We start from the raw sequence: 15,942 nt of genomic DNA on the forward strand, positions 1-15,942 counted from the left end.
CAGGAGGCTATGGTTACTAGGAGATTCCATCATGTGTCCATTAATAAGTTTTGACCCTCGGTGACGCACTTGTTCTTTGCGGATGATGTGATTATTTTTGTCGAAGGGAGTGAGGAGCAAATTGGTGTGATTATAGATATCCTCAATTGCTTTTGCTCCGTCAGGGTAAAAACTTAACATCCTAAAGTCTCAGATGATGTGTTCTAATAATATGGAGCAAGGTCTCTGTAGACGGTTGAGTGAGATATCGGGCATTCCTCTACCAAATCTTTAGGAAAATATCTTGGGATTCCGCTCCATAGTGAGAGAGTATTTAAAGCGTCTTTCAAGGATGTATTTGACAAAATTAATAGTAAGTGTGCTAGTTGGAAAGCGAAATCGCTTTCTCTTGCGGATCGTCTTACTTTGATTCAGTTGGTGAATTGCGCAGCTCCTAATAATATTATGCAAGCTTGTCGTCTTCCTGAACCAGTGCTAAACGGTTTAGATAAAGTTAATCAGCGCTTCCTGTGGGGGGGACTCGGAGGAGGGAAGGAAAATTCATCTTGTTCCTTGGAAGGAGGTTTGTCAACCTAAAAATATGGGTGGCCTTGGGATTAGATATGCTAGGGATAATAATAAAGTGTTATTAATGAAAATCCTTTGGAGGATGTGGCAATCTCCGTCTGCGCTGTGGGTCCGGCTCCTATGCGGGAAGTATAAGAGTGATAGGATTTTTATGGGGCATAAGGAAAAAATTCAGGTTTATTCTTTTTTATGGAAATGGGTTAATGCGGTTTTTTTAGAGTTCTGCACTAGTATTGGTTGGTCGGTTGGTAATGGTAGATTGATTAGTTTTTGGAATGATGCCTAGTTAGGGAAGCATCATTTGTTGGAGATTTGTACTGTTCCTCCGTCACATGAGCTGCTAAATTGGAGAATTGCGGATGTTGTGGCTGAGGATGGAGAGTGGGATTGGTCTAAATTTGATCGTTTTTTCGATTTTGAAACTCTCCTGAGAAACCAGGGAGTTAAAGTTAGCAGTTTGGAGGAAGATGGCGATATTCGCTGTTGGGCATTTACTAAGAACAATGCTTATTCTTGTAAATCCGTGGATGAGGCCTTTAATCGCGATCTAGATGCTCCCCCTTCGAATCTTTGAAAGGTTATTTGGTCATTGAAGGTTCCTTATCGTATTAGGAGTTTTCTTTGGCTTTGTGCTAAAAATAGGCTCCTGACGAATGCTGAAAGAAAACGACGCCATTTGGTGGACTCTGATGCTTGTAGTAGATGTAAAGCTCATGCGGAATCTAGCTGCCATGTTCTTAGAGATTGTGTTGGTAGTGCGGCCGTGTGGAGAATTTTTTTTCCTGAAGAGTGTCTTTCTGCCTTCTTTTTCTATTCGGAACAAGACTGGTTCAGAATGGAGTAATTGAAGGGAAGCTGTTGGCTGGGCTCGAACATGGAGTAATTTTGTTTGCTGTGGTCTGCCACCAAATTTGGCATTGGAAGAATGTAGAGGTGTTTGGAGAGGGAACTGTTTTCATTCCTAATATGATGGAGTTCTTCTTCAGGAAAATTAAAACAATAAATGAGAGTTTTAAGGTAGATAGTTTGGCCAGGTCTAACTAAGGGGCGGCTGTTCATCTGCTAGGTTGGGGAAGACCAGGTGAGGGGGTGGTGAAGTTGAATACCGATGGGTCGTGTAAAGAGAACGGGAGAATTGCTCCTGGCGGTGTTTTGAGAGATGCGGGTGGTGCTTGGTTGTCAGGTTTTTCTCAGAATATGGGCTTGAGTTCTTCATTTATTGTAGAACTCTGGGGTATCTTTTCAGGACTTAGGTGGGCGGAGGATCTGGGGATTAGAAAGCTGCTCGTGGAGTCTGACAATCTTGAAGCGGTCAATATGATTTCGGATAAAAGATCTCTGTGTTTGGGGAGCCAAAATTTAGTTAAAGCAATTAGAAGGATTTGCTCTTCTTTCGATTTTGTCAACTTTTACCATGTTTACAGAGAGCAAATCAGGTGGTGGATCAGCTTGCTGCGGAGGACCATGAGAGGGCATTGTGTGTGTCTATTTTCTCTTCTCCCCCTGAGTTCCTGCTGTCTTTTCTTTTTGAAGATAATGTGGGAGTTAGCTTTCCTCGGCTAATCCCGGGCTAGTGTGTTGTGTTGTGGTGTTTTGTTTTTTTATTTTTCTTTTCCTACCAAAAAAAAGATGAATCTGTACATGGCACAACCCCAAAGCTAGTAAAAAAAAAAAAAAAGTAAGAAATGAATATAATGAGTATTATTAGGAATGTCATGTATTAATATCTTAAATGATTAATAACAAATTGTTTATATTATTTGTAAAAAGAGAACTAAGAATTTATTGTAAATCTCTTAAGAAAAGAATTTCTTATAGATGCTCAAATTACTTTTTTATTTTAGTTAGAGTAGTCTAAGGGCTACATGAAACACAATTTGGGAAAGGAGACACCCATGACGTTTTATTGAAGAAAGTCATGAATTACATTAGGGGGCTGATCAAAGATGTGTAAGCCCAAAGTGAGATCATAGACGAGGTTAACCATTCTGTCCGCACTTCTGTTTCCTTTACTATAAGTGTGAGATATCACCACTGCCCAATCTCGATTGGGCAACTCCTTAATGACATCAATCAAGTTATGAAACTCATTAGGAATCAGTTCATTTCTCTATAAAAGGCTAATTGCTGTTTGGCTATTGAATTCCACCTCCACAAAATGCAGACCATTAGTCCAAGCAAACGAGAATCCTTCAAAAATCCCCAAAGTTTAACCTTTTTGATAGAACAAATACCAATATTTTTGGTAAAGCCAACGATCCACATACCATCGTGATCTCGAATCAAACCTCCACAAAAGCACGGAGGGAACGACCTTTTTCTTCCATGAGATCAAATGTTCAATTTTGGGAGGGTGCTAACGCTGTAACTCGCAAAAGGTCCGTTATTAACTTGTTTGACCTCTTTGCAAGAGAGGTTTGATATCTTCACATAGGTGAAACCATTTCTTTGATGATCTAAATACTTTAATTTTTATTTTTGAACTAAAATAACAAATAACAAGTATCGAATGAAAAATTAATTTATGATATTAAATTAAGTTGGCTTAAAACTTAGAAAAAGACAAAAAATAAATAGAATAATTTGAGTTTATTTGTCCCGATCTTTTTCTTATTATTTTTAAAAGCAAATATTCAGATTATATATATAAAAAAGCAAATATATATATATTTTTTTTATTTGATGAAAATGGAAAAGCAAATATATTGATTCCATTCAACAGGTGGGTTCCAAACTTCCCACCAAAACGCCTGATTGATTATATCTCCGGATTCGGATTTTCGAATTGCAAAATGGAGAAAGAAGAAGTAGAAGCAGCAGCAGCAAAACCCTCTCTGTTCCCTTTATTTGCTGTTTCACCCGGCACTGTGCCAAGCAGCAGCAGCACCGCCGCTGCCACCATCACCAACAACGCTCCTAATTCCGGATGGCTTTGCAATACCAGCTTCACCACCAATCTATCTGTCATAGACGATACTGTTTTCTCTCTTCGGAAGGCTCAAACTCAGACGGAATCAGACCAAGAAGAAGAAGAAGAAGAATCCAATTCGCAGAAGCCTGAATTGAATCCCCCATCATCGTCCGCTTCATATCAGTTACTAGAAGAAGAGGAAGATAATGAACAAGAAGAAGAGCAAAATTCTGGTTCCGAAGCTGACTTTGATAGTGGTAATGAGAGAAAGAAGAAGAAGAGAAGGGAAAAACGCGACAAGACTAGGAAAAAACGGAGGAGGAGATCCATAGATGACAATTCTGATGCTCAGGTTGGTTCCACAAAGTCGAATGCTAGGGTTTCTAAGGATTATTATTTTGATTCCCATGGAGATGCTGATAATCTGGTATATGGCTCTCTTTACAGGTAAAATTGTTTCTGTTTGCAAGTCTATGTAACACAACTGATTACTCCAGTATAGCGTTTTTTTTTTTGAATGGTAATAGATTCTAGTTTTATCCTTTCTGCTTTATTGTAGGATGAATGTTCCCCGCTACAAACCATATAAGTCTGCAGAACTAGCTGCCCTTAGTTTTCATGGTCTGTACCGGTCGGATCAGAAGAATTCAGTGTTGGAACGTGATGGTGATGTTGATTCTTTAGACATTAAGCTGAAATCAAATGGCCGTTACTGGTCTGCAAAGTATGCTGCAGTGGAGAGCAATAAGAACTTAAAGCGTCTTAGGCTTCTTGCTCCCAAGCAGCATTCGGCCATTGCTTCAGATGATTTCATACCATTGTCTGACACACAAATTTCTGGACAAGGTGATGATCATGGTTCAGTCTCAGGACCTTCACTTGTAGAAGAATCCTGGGAAGATGAAGTGCTCCGCAAGACTAGGGAGTTTAACAAATTAACAAGAGAGCATCCTTATGATGAAAAATTATGGATAGATTTTGCAGAGTTTCAAGATAGGGTTGCAAATAAGCTACCTCAGAGAGGTGCTCGCTTGCAGATGCTTGAGAAGAAGATTAGCATAATGGAAAAAGCTGTTGAGCTTAATCCTGACAATGAGGAACTGCTGCTTTATCTTCTGAAGGCTTATCAGAGAAGGGACAGCTCTGATGTACTAATTGCCAGATGGGAAAAGGTGCTTATGGGTCATCCTGGCAGTGCCAAGTTATGGAAAGAGTATTTGCGTGTTTTTCAAGGGGAGTTCTCCAGATTTAAGGTTTCAGATGTTAGAAAAATGTATGCACATGCAATCCAAGCTCTATCTTCTGCATCTAGCAAGCAGTTTAGGCAGGTTCTAATTCAATTTTCTTCTTGTATTTCCAAATGTCCGTCTTGGATTTTAAGACTTTTCGTGTTTCAGATATTGTATTTCACATTGTTTGAATTCCATTGTTTCAACCTGGCTTGGCATTCTTACATATCATGTCTGAACATGTTGTATATTTGGGTGTCTTCTGATTTTATGACTAAAATCATATTTGAAATTCAGTTACTAATAAGATTACACAACTTTACCAAGTCAACATAATTTATTGGATAGTGTGCAGCAAGTAATACCTTTATTGAAAGAATTATGAGTCTTTGGGCTCTTTCTTTAAATTTCTAATAACTTTTGTAAGTTTCAGGAAACTACATGGTTCTTTTTTATCGGTCATGGATTTAAATTGCATATGCTCAGTCTTCTTATTCTCCTTCTTTTGAATTTTCTTTTACAGGTTTATGAAAGTTCAAAACCTTTGTCCACAGATCCAACTGCAGTTCAGCTAGAACTTGGTCTAGTTGATGTTTTTCTTAGTCTTTGTAGGTTTGAGTGGCAGGCTGGGTACAAGGAGTTGGCCACTGCTTTATTTCAGGCTGAAATTGAATTTAGTTTGTTTTGTCCTTCATTAAGCTTAAGTGAGCATGGGAAACTGAGACTTTTTGAGCACTTTTGGAATGGTAATGGTCCAAGAATTGGAGAGGAAGGGGCTATAGGTTGGTCTTCATGGTTGGAGAAAGAGGAAGAGAACAGGCAAAGTACCATGAAAGAGGAGGTTGTACTCAATGAAGAGAAAGGTGGTTGGACTGGCTGGTCAGAACCAATATCCAAACACATGGAAACTGATGACAACCAAGCAAATGTAAGCATCAATGATCCAGCCTCAGAGGATCAACTAGATGAATCTCATGGTGAAGATATCAAACCGGAAGATGATACTGAAGCGCTGCTAAAACAACTTGGCATTGATGTGGATGCTGCTCCTAGCAGTGAGGTTAAAGATACTTCAACCTGGTTTAGATGGTCTGAAGAAGAGTCTTTGCGAGATTGTAAACAATGGATGCCTGTGCATGGAAAATCTGGTGTGTCTCTCTCCTATACTGTTGTGTGTGTAGCATATTTCTCTATTAGGTGTCTTTACACCCAAGCATTGTCAATCTGTTATTATAGTTTATTTGTGGGATAAGGCACAAATTTGGCCCTATGGTTTTTGGGAAAGAGCATATTTAGCCTCCAGGTACAAAACACTGCAATTTAAGACTAATGTTTACCGGGCGATGCAATTTCAAGCCTCACCAACGAAAGATGGGTTTTTCCATTAGCAGAAGATGTGCAATTTCAAGCCTTGTTGGGTTGGCCAGAACTTTGGAGATTGCAGGATGGCAGAACATCAAATTACACATGAAAGAAAAAACTCAGCTTCTGTTAATGGAACTTGAAATTTTACAGTCTGATAACTGTTTGGTTTAAGATTGCTCTTATTTGTACGTGTAGGCTAAATCTACTCTCTCCCAATAATAGTAGGTCTAAATTTGTAAGTTATCCCTTTATTTGCTATGGCTGTTTTAAGTGTTGATGGTCACTGATGTTATGAACAAAAAATGATGAAACAGAGAGGAGCTCCGAGAATATTGACACACCAGAAAGAGAAACTGATGAACAACTTTTGAGAGTCATATTATTTGAAGATATCAGTGAATACCTGTTTTCATTGAGTTCAGAAGAAGCCCGCTTTTCCTTCATATCTCAGTTTATTGAATTCTTTGGTGGGGACATGTCCCAGTGGTAAGTTTTTCGAAATAATTGCTTAATCAGTTATCTTTTTCTGCTTCATTTCTTCAACCTAAAGATTGTTGGCTCAGTAGCATGGTATACAGATTGTGTGAGTCAAAATTGGTACTTATCTGGTCTCTTCCTTACGTCAATCATCGGCTTGATGGACATATAAACTGAAAAATAAGGAAGCAAAATCAAACTTGAAAAATTAAATGCTAGTGAACGTTTTTAGCTTTGTGATACATCTCTAGTGATTGAAGCTTTAGGAATTAAATTCAAATAACCATAATCTTTGAAATTAGGAGAGATCTTCTATTGCTTTTCTCTCCTTGTAGCAGATGAATAAAATTGCTGTTATATAATGGGCATCTGTTATTCTTGCAATAGGAAGCCTCCAAAGAACATGAAAGCTAATGCAGCTTGCTTATGAAAAGTCCTTTTTTTATGTAGTTCTGGGACTAGTGCAGTTTTGTTAGTTATATAGAGAAAGAAACTGAGAGAAGATTTTTGTCAAGTCGTGTATGAACGCAATGCGAAATTAGTGGCATTTTTAAGAATTAAATTCAAACAAATATGATCGTTTAGGAAATTTTTCCTCGGTGGACTTATTGTTGCGGGCTGCTTGAAGGAGAGCTACTTTCTGGTTAACCCTTCTTAATAGGCTTTGATGCAATTGCCAACCATGTTTTCTGTAGGATTTTGCCATCTCTTTGTTCATTATACTGCCTTTTCAGTGCTTGTTGATTAACTACTCCTTGCTGCTGCTTGATTTCTCACATGATTTGCTTCTGTGGTTTCAAATAATAGCTGGGACTGAATTTTTGTACATTTTTACCACTGTGAGTATGTATAATGGGCAGAAGTTGCTTGGATGATGCCCTTAATCATGCTGTTACCAATTTAAGAAATGGTCATAATGATTACTTTTAGTATATAAGTTGGATGCCTCTTTCCAGCTAGAAATATCCCAGGATCCTCACTATTCCAATTCTAGTCACTATTTCTCGTGCAGTTTTCACTTTTCTAGCTTCTTTTGAACTAGATCTCTTAATATTTGTGCAAAATAACATCTTACTTCAAACTCTCAAACTCACAGCCGGCACTTCTATGATTAGTTTGTTTTCACATTTATGAATATAGGCTCAAACTCAAAGCCAAAACACGTAGGAGCCTCGTACACACCCTTTTTAGTGGATAAGGTTAGATCTTATTTGTGATAGTTAAGTAATTTTATTAGTGATACTGAATTTAACCTGATGCATTCAATAAAATTATTCAAAGTATTGATGTTCACTAGTTAAATCTGTACCTTAATTTCAGTAACCCCTTTCTGAATTCATTTAATGAATTTGTAGTTTTTGCAAACATTAACCAAGCCATAAGCTGTACATGCAACTAATAGTGAGGTGTACAATTAGTTTCTCTCCTCCTTGACTCTAGAACCTTATAACTAGGCTGTGGATTTTAAGGTGCCTTGGCTTTTCATGGCTTGACAACTAGACCACCCATTTCTGTAGCATATTGCAGCTATCACAACTCTGTAGATTTAATAAATGCTCCCTTGACACGCCTCATATGATATCCCCTAGTGCATTTTATACACTGCCAAATGGCAATCTCTGTTTAATGTTTCTTTCTAGTAATTTACCAGGCAACCTTTTGTATTCAGTGGTCTTGTCTTTCGTTGTCATTCTATGTCTTTTATCATTCTTTTCAAGCAATTTAAACTCTCTCTCTCCCCATGTATTGTTTGTCCCTCTGTTCATCCCTTTTCAGAACCCCTTGCATGCTCATGTCATGTTGAGGCACTGCAGAGGAGAGAATTGCATGCTTATGTCTTTTATCATTCGTTAGTTAGTACTACCTTCCTCTGTGTTTGTGCATGTTCTGGCATGCTTGGATTAAGAAAACGACATATGCAAGATAATTGTGATGAGCAATTAAGGTTTGCTGTTTTAGTGTTGATTTAGTCTGTTTCCCAAATATCCAGATAACAAAGAATGAAGGGCTGGTTCCCAGTTCCCAAATTGAAACTGAAGACAAAAATAAGTAATTGATTGGGATCATAGATCAGTGAATGGTCTCAAAATTGTTTGACAGAAAATTATGCCCTTATAAAATAGGTGAAGTACACAAATATGACATAGCTTGACAAATATGAAATTGTTATTTGGATAATTGGAGATGTAGTTCTGTGAAATAATTACTTTTCCTATTATAAATTTAACATTATATTTATTGTATAATTTTACATTATATATTCTAGAATTTTAGTCAATGGTATTTATCATGCTTAATACTAAAAAATCCATGTATACTTAATCAAACAATAAAACAATAGATGAAGGAAGAATAATAGGTAAATTAGAAGGTCATAATAGATGGTTCATGTACATAATAATTAGTATTAGTAAGTTTATCAAGATTGGATTTCTACAGCAAGAAGTTGAAAAAGTCCACCAAGTTGGTTAGTTTTTACTGAGATACCAATTTACTTTTCTTTTCCTTGATTCAGTTAGAATATTTAGATATATTTGCAATTCACTCTACGGATTCAAGTTACTAAGCGAGGGAATCCAATCGAGAAGAATGTATGATTCTACGTGGTGAAAAAGAGGATGGCTTTAACTTTAAGAAACTGTATGAAACTATGAATAAAGCGGTAGGATTTGTTAAATTTAAGTATACTGATGAATAAGAGGGCTAGACAAATCGACCATAACGTGGATGCTAGTAGAAATCACTCACATAGTGGGTCCCCAAATGTGTACTTGAGCAATAAGAAACTGTGCGCTTTTAGGCCCCAAATGTGACAAGCGGGATGCATTAGAATCCAAATTTGTACATCATATCTCCACATATATTGGTGCTTGAAATTATTGCTCAAGCAACTTTAAGAATTTTACTGCTTAATCATATTGGGGGCTTCCTAGGTGTTGATAAGTGGCAGAGTTGTAAAGGCTTATAAAGATCTGTAAAAATTAAAATGTGTTATTGAAGAGGCTATTGATGAAGCGTGTGGTAATAAGCTTTTGGTTAAGCGGTTTTTACTTATATAAACTCCTTAGCCAAGTATTGTTCTCTTTTGGACAATGCAATCTTTAAGAACTGAAGCATTCTGTTATGTCAGTAGCTTCAGAGCTGCTGACTTACCTGTAGGCGAGAGCTACTGATATATCTGTACCTAATGTAATTGAATGTCTCGAGAGACCATATATAAACCATACTTTAACTGTGTTTTGGTCCATATGAAACTGAGCAACATATGATCCTTCATATATATGCTGTGCTCGTATCCACTATCAATTCCTATCAACTTCATATTGATTATTGGTCATTTATCATCTAGTTAACTTTAAGAAAGAAAAAGAAAGCATTATGGTGTGTGCTACTTAAGTGGTGGATGCTTGGTAACAATTACATGTGGGTTGTTGTGGTCATGCTTTTTGTTTGTAATTTCCATTTATGGTTTTGTTTGTCAGATCAATTAATTGTATTCTCTCTTACTCTCTTATTCTAGGATTTGCAGTAACAGTTCAAGTTATGCTGAGAAAATCCTTAGCCTAGAAATGTTGCCAGATTCTATTGCATGCAATTTGGGTTCTGGAAGTACTATGATCTCACTTTTGGGCGGTGCTTGTGATGATTCTAAGCGAATTGATGTCATGAAGTTTCTTCGTAATGCTATCTTACTCTGTTTAACTGCTTTTCCACGTAATCACCTATTGGAAGAGGCTGCTCTTGTTGCTGAAGATTTTTCTGTTACAAGAGCCCATTCTTCTACCCCGTGTCGAGCTCTGGCTAAGTCCCTCTTAAAAAGTGACAGACAGGTATTTCTGCTGTATATTTCTTGTAATGGCTCATGATTTGTTACTCAATTTTCATGGCGTGCAGTTTTCTTTCTTTTCTTTCACATAGAGATGTAGAATATGCTTCTCTCATATGTCATTAGGGAAGCAAAAAAGTAAATAACTCAAACTACGTTCGTACCCTTCCATTGAAGTTACATATGTTTAAGCAACATGGTTTAGTTTAAAATGAGGAAATGCTGAAATGCTTAGTTTTAAGTTGTGGGGAGATGACTAGTTTAAAGTCAATTTCGAGGGTTGATAGTGTCATCCATTTAAAGATTGATTTCAAGGGTGATTTCAAGGGTGATAAGTGAGGTTGCTTTTGGCTTGTCTATTGTACACCTACTAATGCATCAATTGCTAATGAAATTAAGCACATCGAAGTTACAGAGGGGGGAAGATAAGGGTTAGACTTAGGTGGGTATCGAGTTACGTGGTGAAGGAAGATAGTGTGTATTGAATCATGCGTTCACTTTCATGATAGCAAGGTAGCCTGTTTAAGTTCTACAGTTGCAAAAATTAGGAAGCTGATGTTCAAAAATTATTTTGGTTTGCTAGTTCCAATAACCAATTAGCTCATTAGCCAAAAGTCTTGGGAATAGAAAGTGTAAATTTCAAAAATATGACGTAGTTGAAGACCAAATCCGAGGCTCTTAGAGGATATTCCTCACCGTTTCATATTTTTTTCTAACTACCGACTCAGGTCATGATCAAGCGTGCCTTAAATTTGTTCAAGCGTCAGGTACACTGATGAGAAATTACTCAAGAAATGTAACAATGATAGAAGATAATAGCAATCTCAGTGTGGGAATTGCTATGAGTTTTATCTATTGATGAAAAGGGGCAAGTTCTCAATGAAAGAAAGAATAGCTAAAGAAGATAGCCAACACCAGAAATGAATTTTACTTTCCGAAGCCTAAGCGGATTCCAATAACAGAATTCTCATCATACCCCCTAGTCTCTCCCTTTACAGTACATATAACCTCCTATTCTCAATCCCAAGGGATAATTAACTACTACTGGTATCAGCAGCCACATCCAGATGTCCTTGCTTTCTTCTACAATAAGCACTCAGGATCTTGGGCCCATGGGCTGATCAAGTACTGGGTCCTTAGTATTATTTGTATTGTATCACATAAGTAGCTGAAGGAGGGATAAAATGCTAATGTGCTTCAAATAGAATATATAGTATCTGAATTCTTGTGTTTTGAAAATATCACATATTTGTGTGTTATGTCATAGGATCTATTGCTGTGTGGAGTTTATGCACAACGAGAAGCTGCTTCTGGTAATGTTGATCATGCAAGAAAAGTCTTTGACATGGCATTATTGTCAATAGAAGGGCTTCCGAAGGTAAATCTATATGTTTTCTTAAATATGATATTCAATGGGTCAATTTTAGGGCTCAGGTTTGGTGGGACTCATGAATGTGCGAAGAATACAAGACAACTATATATATATATATATATATAATTTTCTTTTAGTTTTTGTTGTATTCTTGATAACTTACCTCCACATATAATTATGTTTCAATGGATTTTCATTTTTGGACCATGACCACTTAAAAAATTGAAGGACAAAACTTATTTTGCTGGTTTGTTATTTCAACCTTCAATATTTGTCTGTTAGTGTGCTTTCTGTTTCATAGACTTCATTCTTTAAATGGAGGGTAGGTTCAAACTATTACTCAGTTGTTTATTGGTTTGCCCCGTATGCGCGGTGGTATTTCTCAAATCCTTATATATGTTTTCTTCCACTTTTATTTATCACCGAATCTTAGTTTGCTCTTGTATTTTTCTTTTAAAAAAGAAAAATAGAAATATAATTAACTAAGGATGGAAGTTGAGTTTAAGGATTTGCATAACTGAAGCATTGTGTATGGAATGAAATCAGATTAATCTGGTACCTCTTGTAGCTGCTTGAGTTGGTAATAGTTGAGAAGGTAAAGGAGTTTGTGTAATTTAATTTATTCTTCGTACTACAAATCTTGGGGATAAACAAAGGTTTCCATACCATTGGATGTGGAGCTGAATTGCATAATACAACCCAATACTCAGGCCTTCTCTCCAATCCATCAACTCTATTGGGAAGAAAAGTGCTAGAGGATATGCATGTATGGTCTTAAAGTAATCTGTATCTAAAAATATTTGACCGGTTAAATTACAACTGGACTACTTGCTTAGGACTACATAAAAATTTAAACTACTATTGAACTCAATATAAGACCTGATATTGGGACCAGCCTGTTCTAGAAATGCTAAAAGTTACTAAGTTCCCTCAACATTCTAAAGATTTTACATGCTGAACCAGTTTCTTATTTGCTTGAATAGTCATTGAATGGCAATATACGTTTAAAAGTTAAAACTCTTCAATGTCTCAAGAAATAAATTTAAAATTTGGAATGGTTCTAAATTACCATGTCTTTGAACTTGTCTTTATTTTTTTGAGCTTATTGCGTCCTGCATTAGCTTTCATGTTTTTTTGGAGGCTTCCTCTTGCAAGAATAACAGCCATTTCATATTCCTTAGTTTCTGGTTATATACATTAGAGTTGATTTATTCGTCAATGTTCTAATACGTTTTACTGGTCACCCCTACTCATCTTGCCTTTTGGCTTGAGATTTTTTATTTTCTTTGCTTTTTGATGCATATTCCGTGTTTTTTTTTGTTGATGGCTGATACTTGCATGTGTAGATATTTAAAGTCGGGCCTTGTTGACTTGGAGCCCTTTATTTTGGGTCTTGCTTTTGAGTTGCATTTTTTTTTTCGTGCTTGCAGCAGCATGATGTCATATTGACTTTCTATTGATGTTCTGCAGAATTTACAATCTGATGCTCCTCTCTTATATTTCTGGTATGCTGAGTTTGAACTTGCAAATGGTTTTGACAATGCTCAAGAATCATCCTGTCGCACATTGCATATTCTATCCTGCATAGGCAGTGGAGCAAGGTATCATCCATTCGAATGCAAACCATCAAGCCCGCAGTTACTGAGAGCGCACCAAGGATTTAAAGAAAAAATTAGGACTGTACAATCAGCATGGATGCGCGGTATTATAAATGATCATTCTATTGCTCTAACTTGTTCAGCAGCTTTATTTGAAGAGTTGACAACTGGTTGGGCAGCGGGTATTGAAGTGTTAGATGAAGCTTTTAATATGGTGCTTCCAGGTTGGTAACACTTCATTTTTCTGTTCTCCCATGCCTTTATTTTTTGGGTGCAAAAAAGGTGCTTTGTTGACAAAAGAATGCAATTGGATTGAATTAATAAGGTTATTAGAGGGATTTACGAGTTCTGCAGTCAATCGTTTGTCTTTGAGCTTGTAATAGCTAAACATATTAGATATTTGGAAATTAAATGTAACATTTTCCTTTCACTCATTATCTGTCTTTAACATGCAGAAAGAAGGCGGCACAGTAACCAGCTTGAATTTTTGTTTAACTACTATTTGAAGATGCTTTTCAGACATCATAAGCAATCAAGCTCATCAAAACTATGGGAGTCCATCTTGCAGGGCTTGCAGTTATATCCTTGCAGTTCTGAAGTTTTGAAGGCCTTAGTGGAGATCAGCCATCTTTATAGGACACCCAATAAATTGCGATTGGTATTTGATGATTACTGTCAGAAGTAAGATAATTACTTGAGTCTGCTTTTGCTATATATATTGTAGTGTGTTAGATTGCTAATTAACTGGGTGATAATGTTTTGGATTTCTCAGGAAACCTTCGGTTAGTGTGTGGATTTTCATGTTGGCATTTGAGATGAGTAGAGGAGGCTCACGGCACAGAATCCATGGACTGTTTGAAAGAGCATTGGCTAATGAGAACTTGCATAATTCAGTCATACTCTGGCGCTTATACATTGCTTATGAAATTGATGTGGAGCAAAATCCTATTGCTGCCCGGCGTATTTTCTTCCGAGCTATTCATGCCTGTCCGTGGTAAGAGCTTGTGAACATATTTTCATTTTGAAAACTTTTTGCAACTAATAGAAGAAGGCAGCCAATATGTGCTATTTTTATTGATTTTTTTTAATCAAATTTTTTTAGTGTTGATTTACTAAAACTCTATGGAAATCTAAGGGCTTGAATACGCATAGGTAAGGAAGCTTAAATCTTGCTTGGTTTGGTGTCTTTTCAGAAAATAGCATAAACGCCGATTTTTTTCTTCTCTAAAATAACATTGCAATATTTCTACAGGTACAGGATGAAACTATAGGCAGAAACACTGGAATTTCTTCATCTGCAACATATTGCTCCTATAGTTTTAGCATAAATATATGTGGCAATTGAACGTTTTTAGTTTTAGACATGCCAAGATAACTTTTCCTTGTATATGAATCCGTCATTGACTCTCGTATCTGGCTTTATCTTGTTGAGTGGTTAATTTAAAACTAGGAGTAAACACGGTGTACTTGAGGCATCCTGCCTTATTGATAACAACACTTCACAAAGATAAGAAAAAACAGAGAATGAAGAAGGCACATGGCTGATGATATATTGATTAGGGAAAAAATGTAAAAAATGGATTGAACTTGATCGATCCCCTCAGGAGGATAAAAATCTTCCCTCCCTATCTAGGATAGAGCCCTGCAATAAGATGCAGAAAAGAAACCCAAAATAACTGCCAAAACAGCAAAACGCTATATAACAGAAAGGATACCTCCCTTACAGCTCATCATGAGCAATAACTAATTTTTTCCCATACTACCCTGTTAATAACTTGCTGCCTTGTCAATTCCTATAAGCCCCCCCGGTGCTTCCTGCGAGTATAAACCCTTAAGGCCTTTGGATGTGTAGACGTTCGGTCAATAGTATCTGTTATAGACATGGAAATAGAGAGAAATCCATGGGATACCATGTAGATTAAGAGACTACATTGATATATTAACCTTAAGATGAATACACATATTTATACAAAGTTCTCTCTAAGTTACTCTGCAATTAAGCAAACATAGCAGCCTCACTAGACCCTACTAGCAGCCATCTAGCTGTCATAGCAGCCTTAGGCATGCTTACATTTATTATATTGACTTATTCTATAACAGTATCAATAGGATTATTAGCATAATCTCTACCACTTATGATATCTGATGGTTATTTTCTTACTTAATCTAATTTTTTTGAAATGAATTTTTCAGGTCCAAAAAATTATGGCTTGATGGTTTCTTAAAATTGAATTCCATCTTGTCTGCAAAAGAGCTCTCGGATCTCCAAGAAGTAATGCGAGATAAGGAACTGAATTTGAGGACAGACATTTACGAGATTCTATTGCAAGATGAGCTTCCATTATGAGAATTTCTGTCATATATAGAAAAGGTTAGTGTTTGTTTCACCATTGAGGAATCTGTGATGTTTGTATTGTAGATGCACGATTAGGGTTTTGTTGAGTGGAGACACTTGTATGCTATGCTAGAAATGAGAGGGCTTGCCTTGAATTGTTAGAATCAATCTTCTGCTTTAAAGTAATCCTTTACTAGTAAAAGTCAGTCCATTATTGCCATCTCTTCTCTGCGAAGTATTTTTCTTAATTTTCTTAGTGTTA

The 15,942-nt window shown here is 36.7% G+C and overlaps 1 protein-coding gene across 1 annotated transcript; it reads left to right on the forward strand.

Annotated features, from left to right (window-relative positions):
• The first annotated feature begins 2,877 nt into the window (after window positions 1-2,877).
• On the forward strand, window positions 2,878-15,848 carry LOC136202489 (uncharacterized). The gene is made up of 11 exons (XM_065993143.1): window positions 2,878-2,945; window positions 3,290-3,925; window positions 4,038-4,806; window positions 5,231-5,855; window positions 6,387-6,558; window positions 10,070-10,379; window positions 11,643-11,753; window positions 13,218-13,569; window positions 13,801-14,026; window positions 14,118-14,339; window positions 15,539-15,848. Exons 1-11 carry the CDS (start codon window positions 2,893-2,895, stop codon window positions 15,690-15,692), a joined length of 3,630 nt encoding a protein of 1,209 aa, XP_065849215.1. The 5' UTR covers window positions 2,878-2,892; the 3' UTR covers window positions 15,693-15,848.
• The last annotated feature ends 94 nt before the right edge of the window (window positions 15,849-15,942 follow it).

The sequence above is a fragment of the Euphorbia lathyris genome, chromosome 8 (assembly GCF_963576675.1).
Source record: "Euphorbia lathyris chromosome 8, ddEupLath1.1, whole genome shotgun sequence".
NCBI lineage: Eukaryota > Viridiplantae > Streptophyta > Magnoliopsida > Malpighiales > Euphorbiaceae > Euphorbia > Euphorbia lathyris.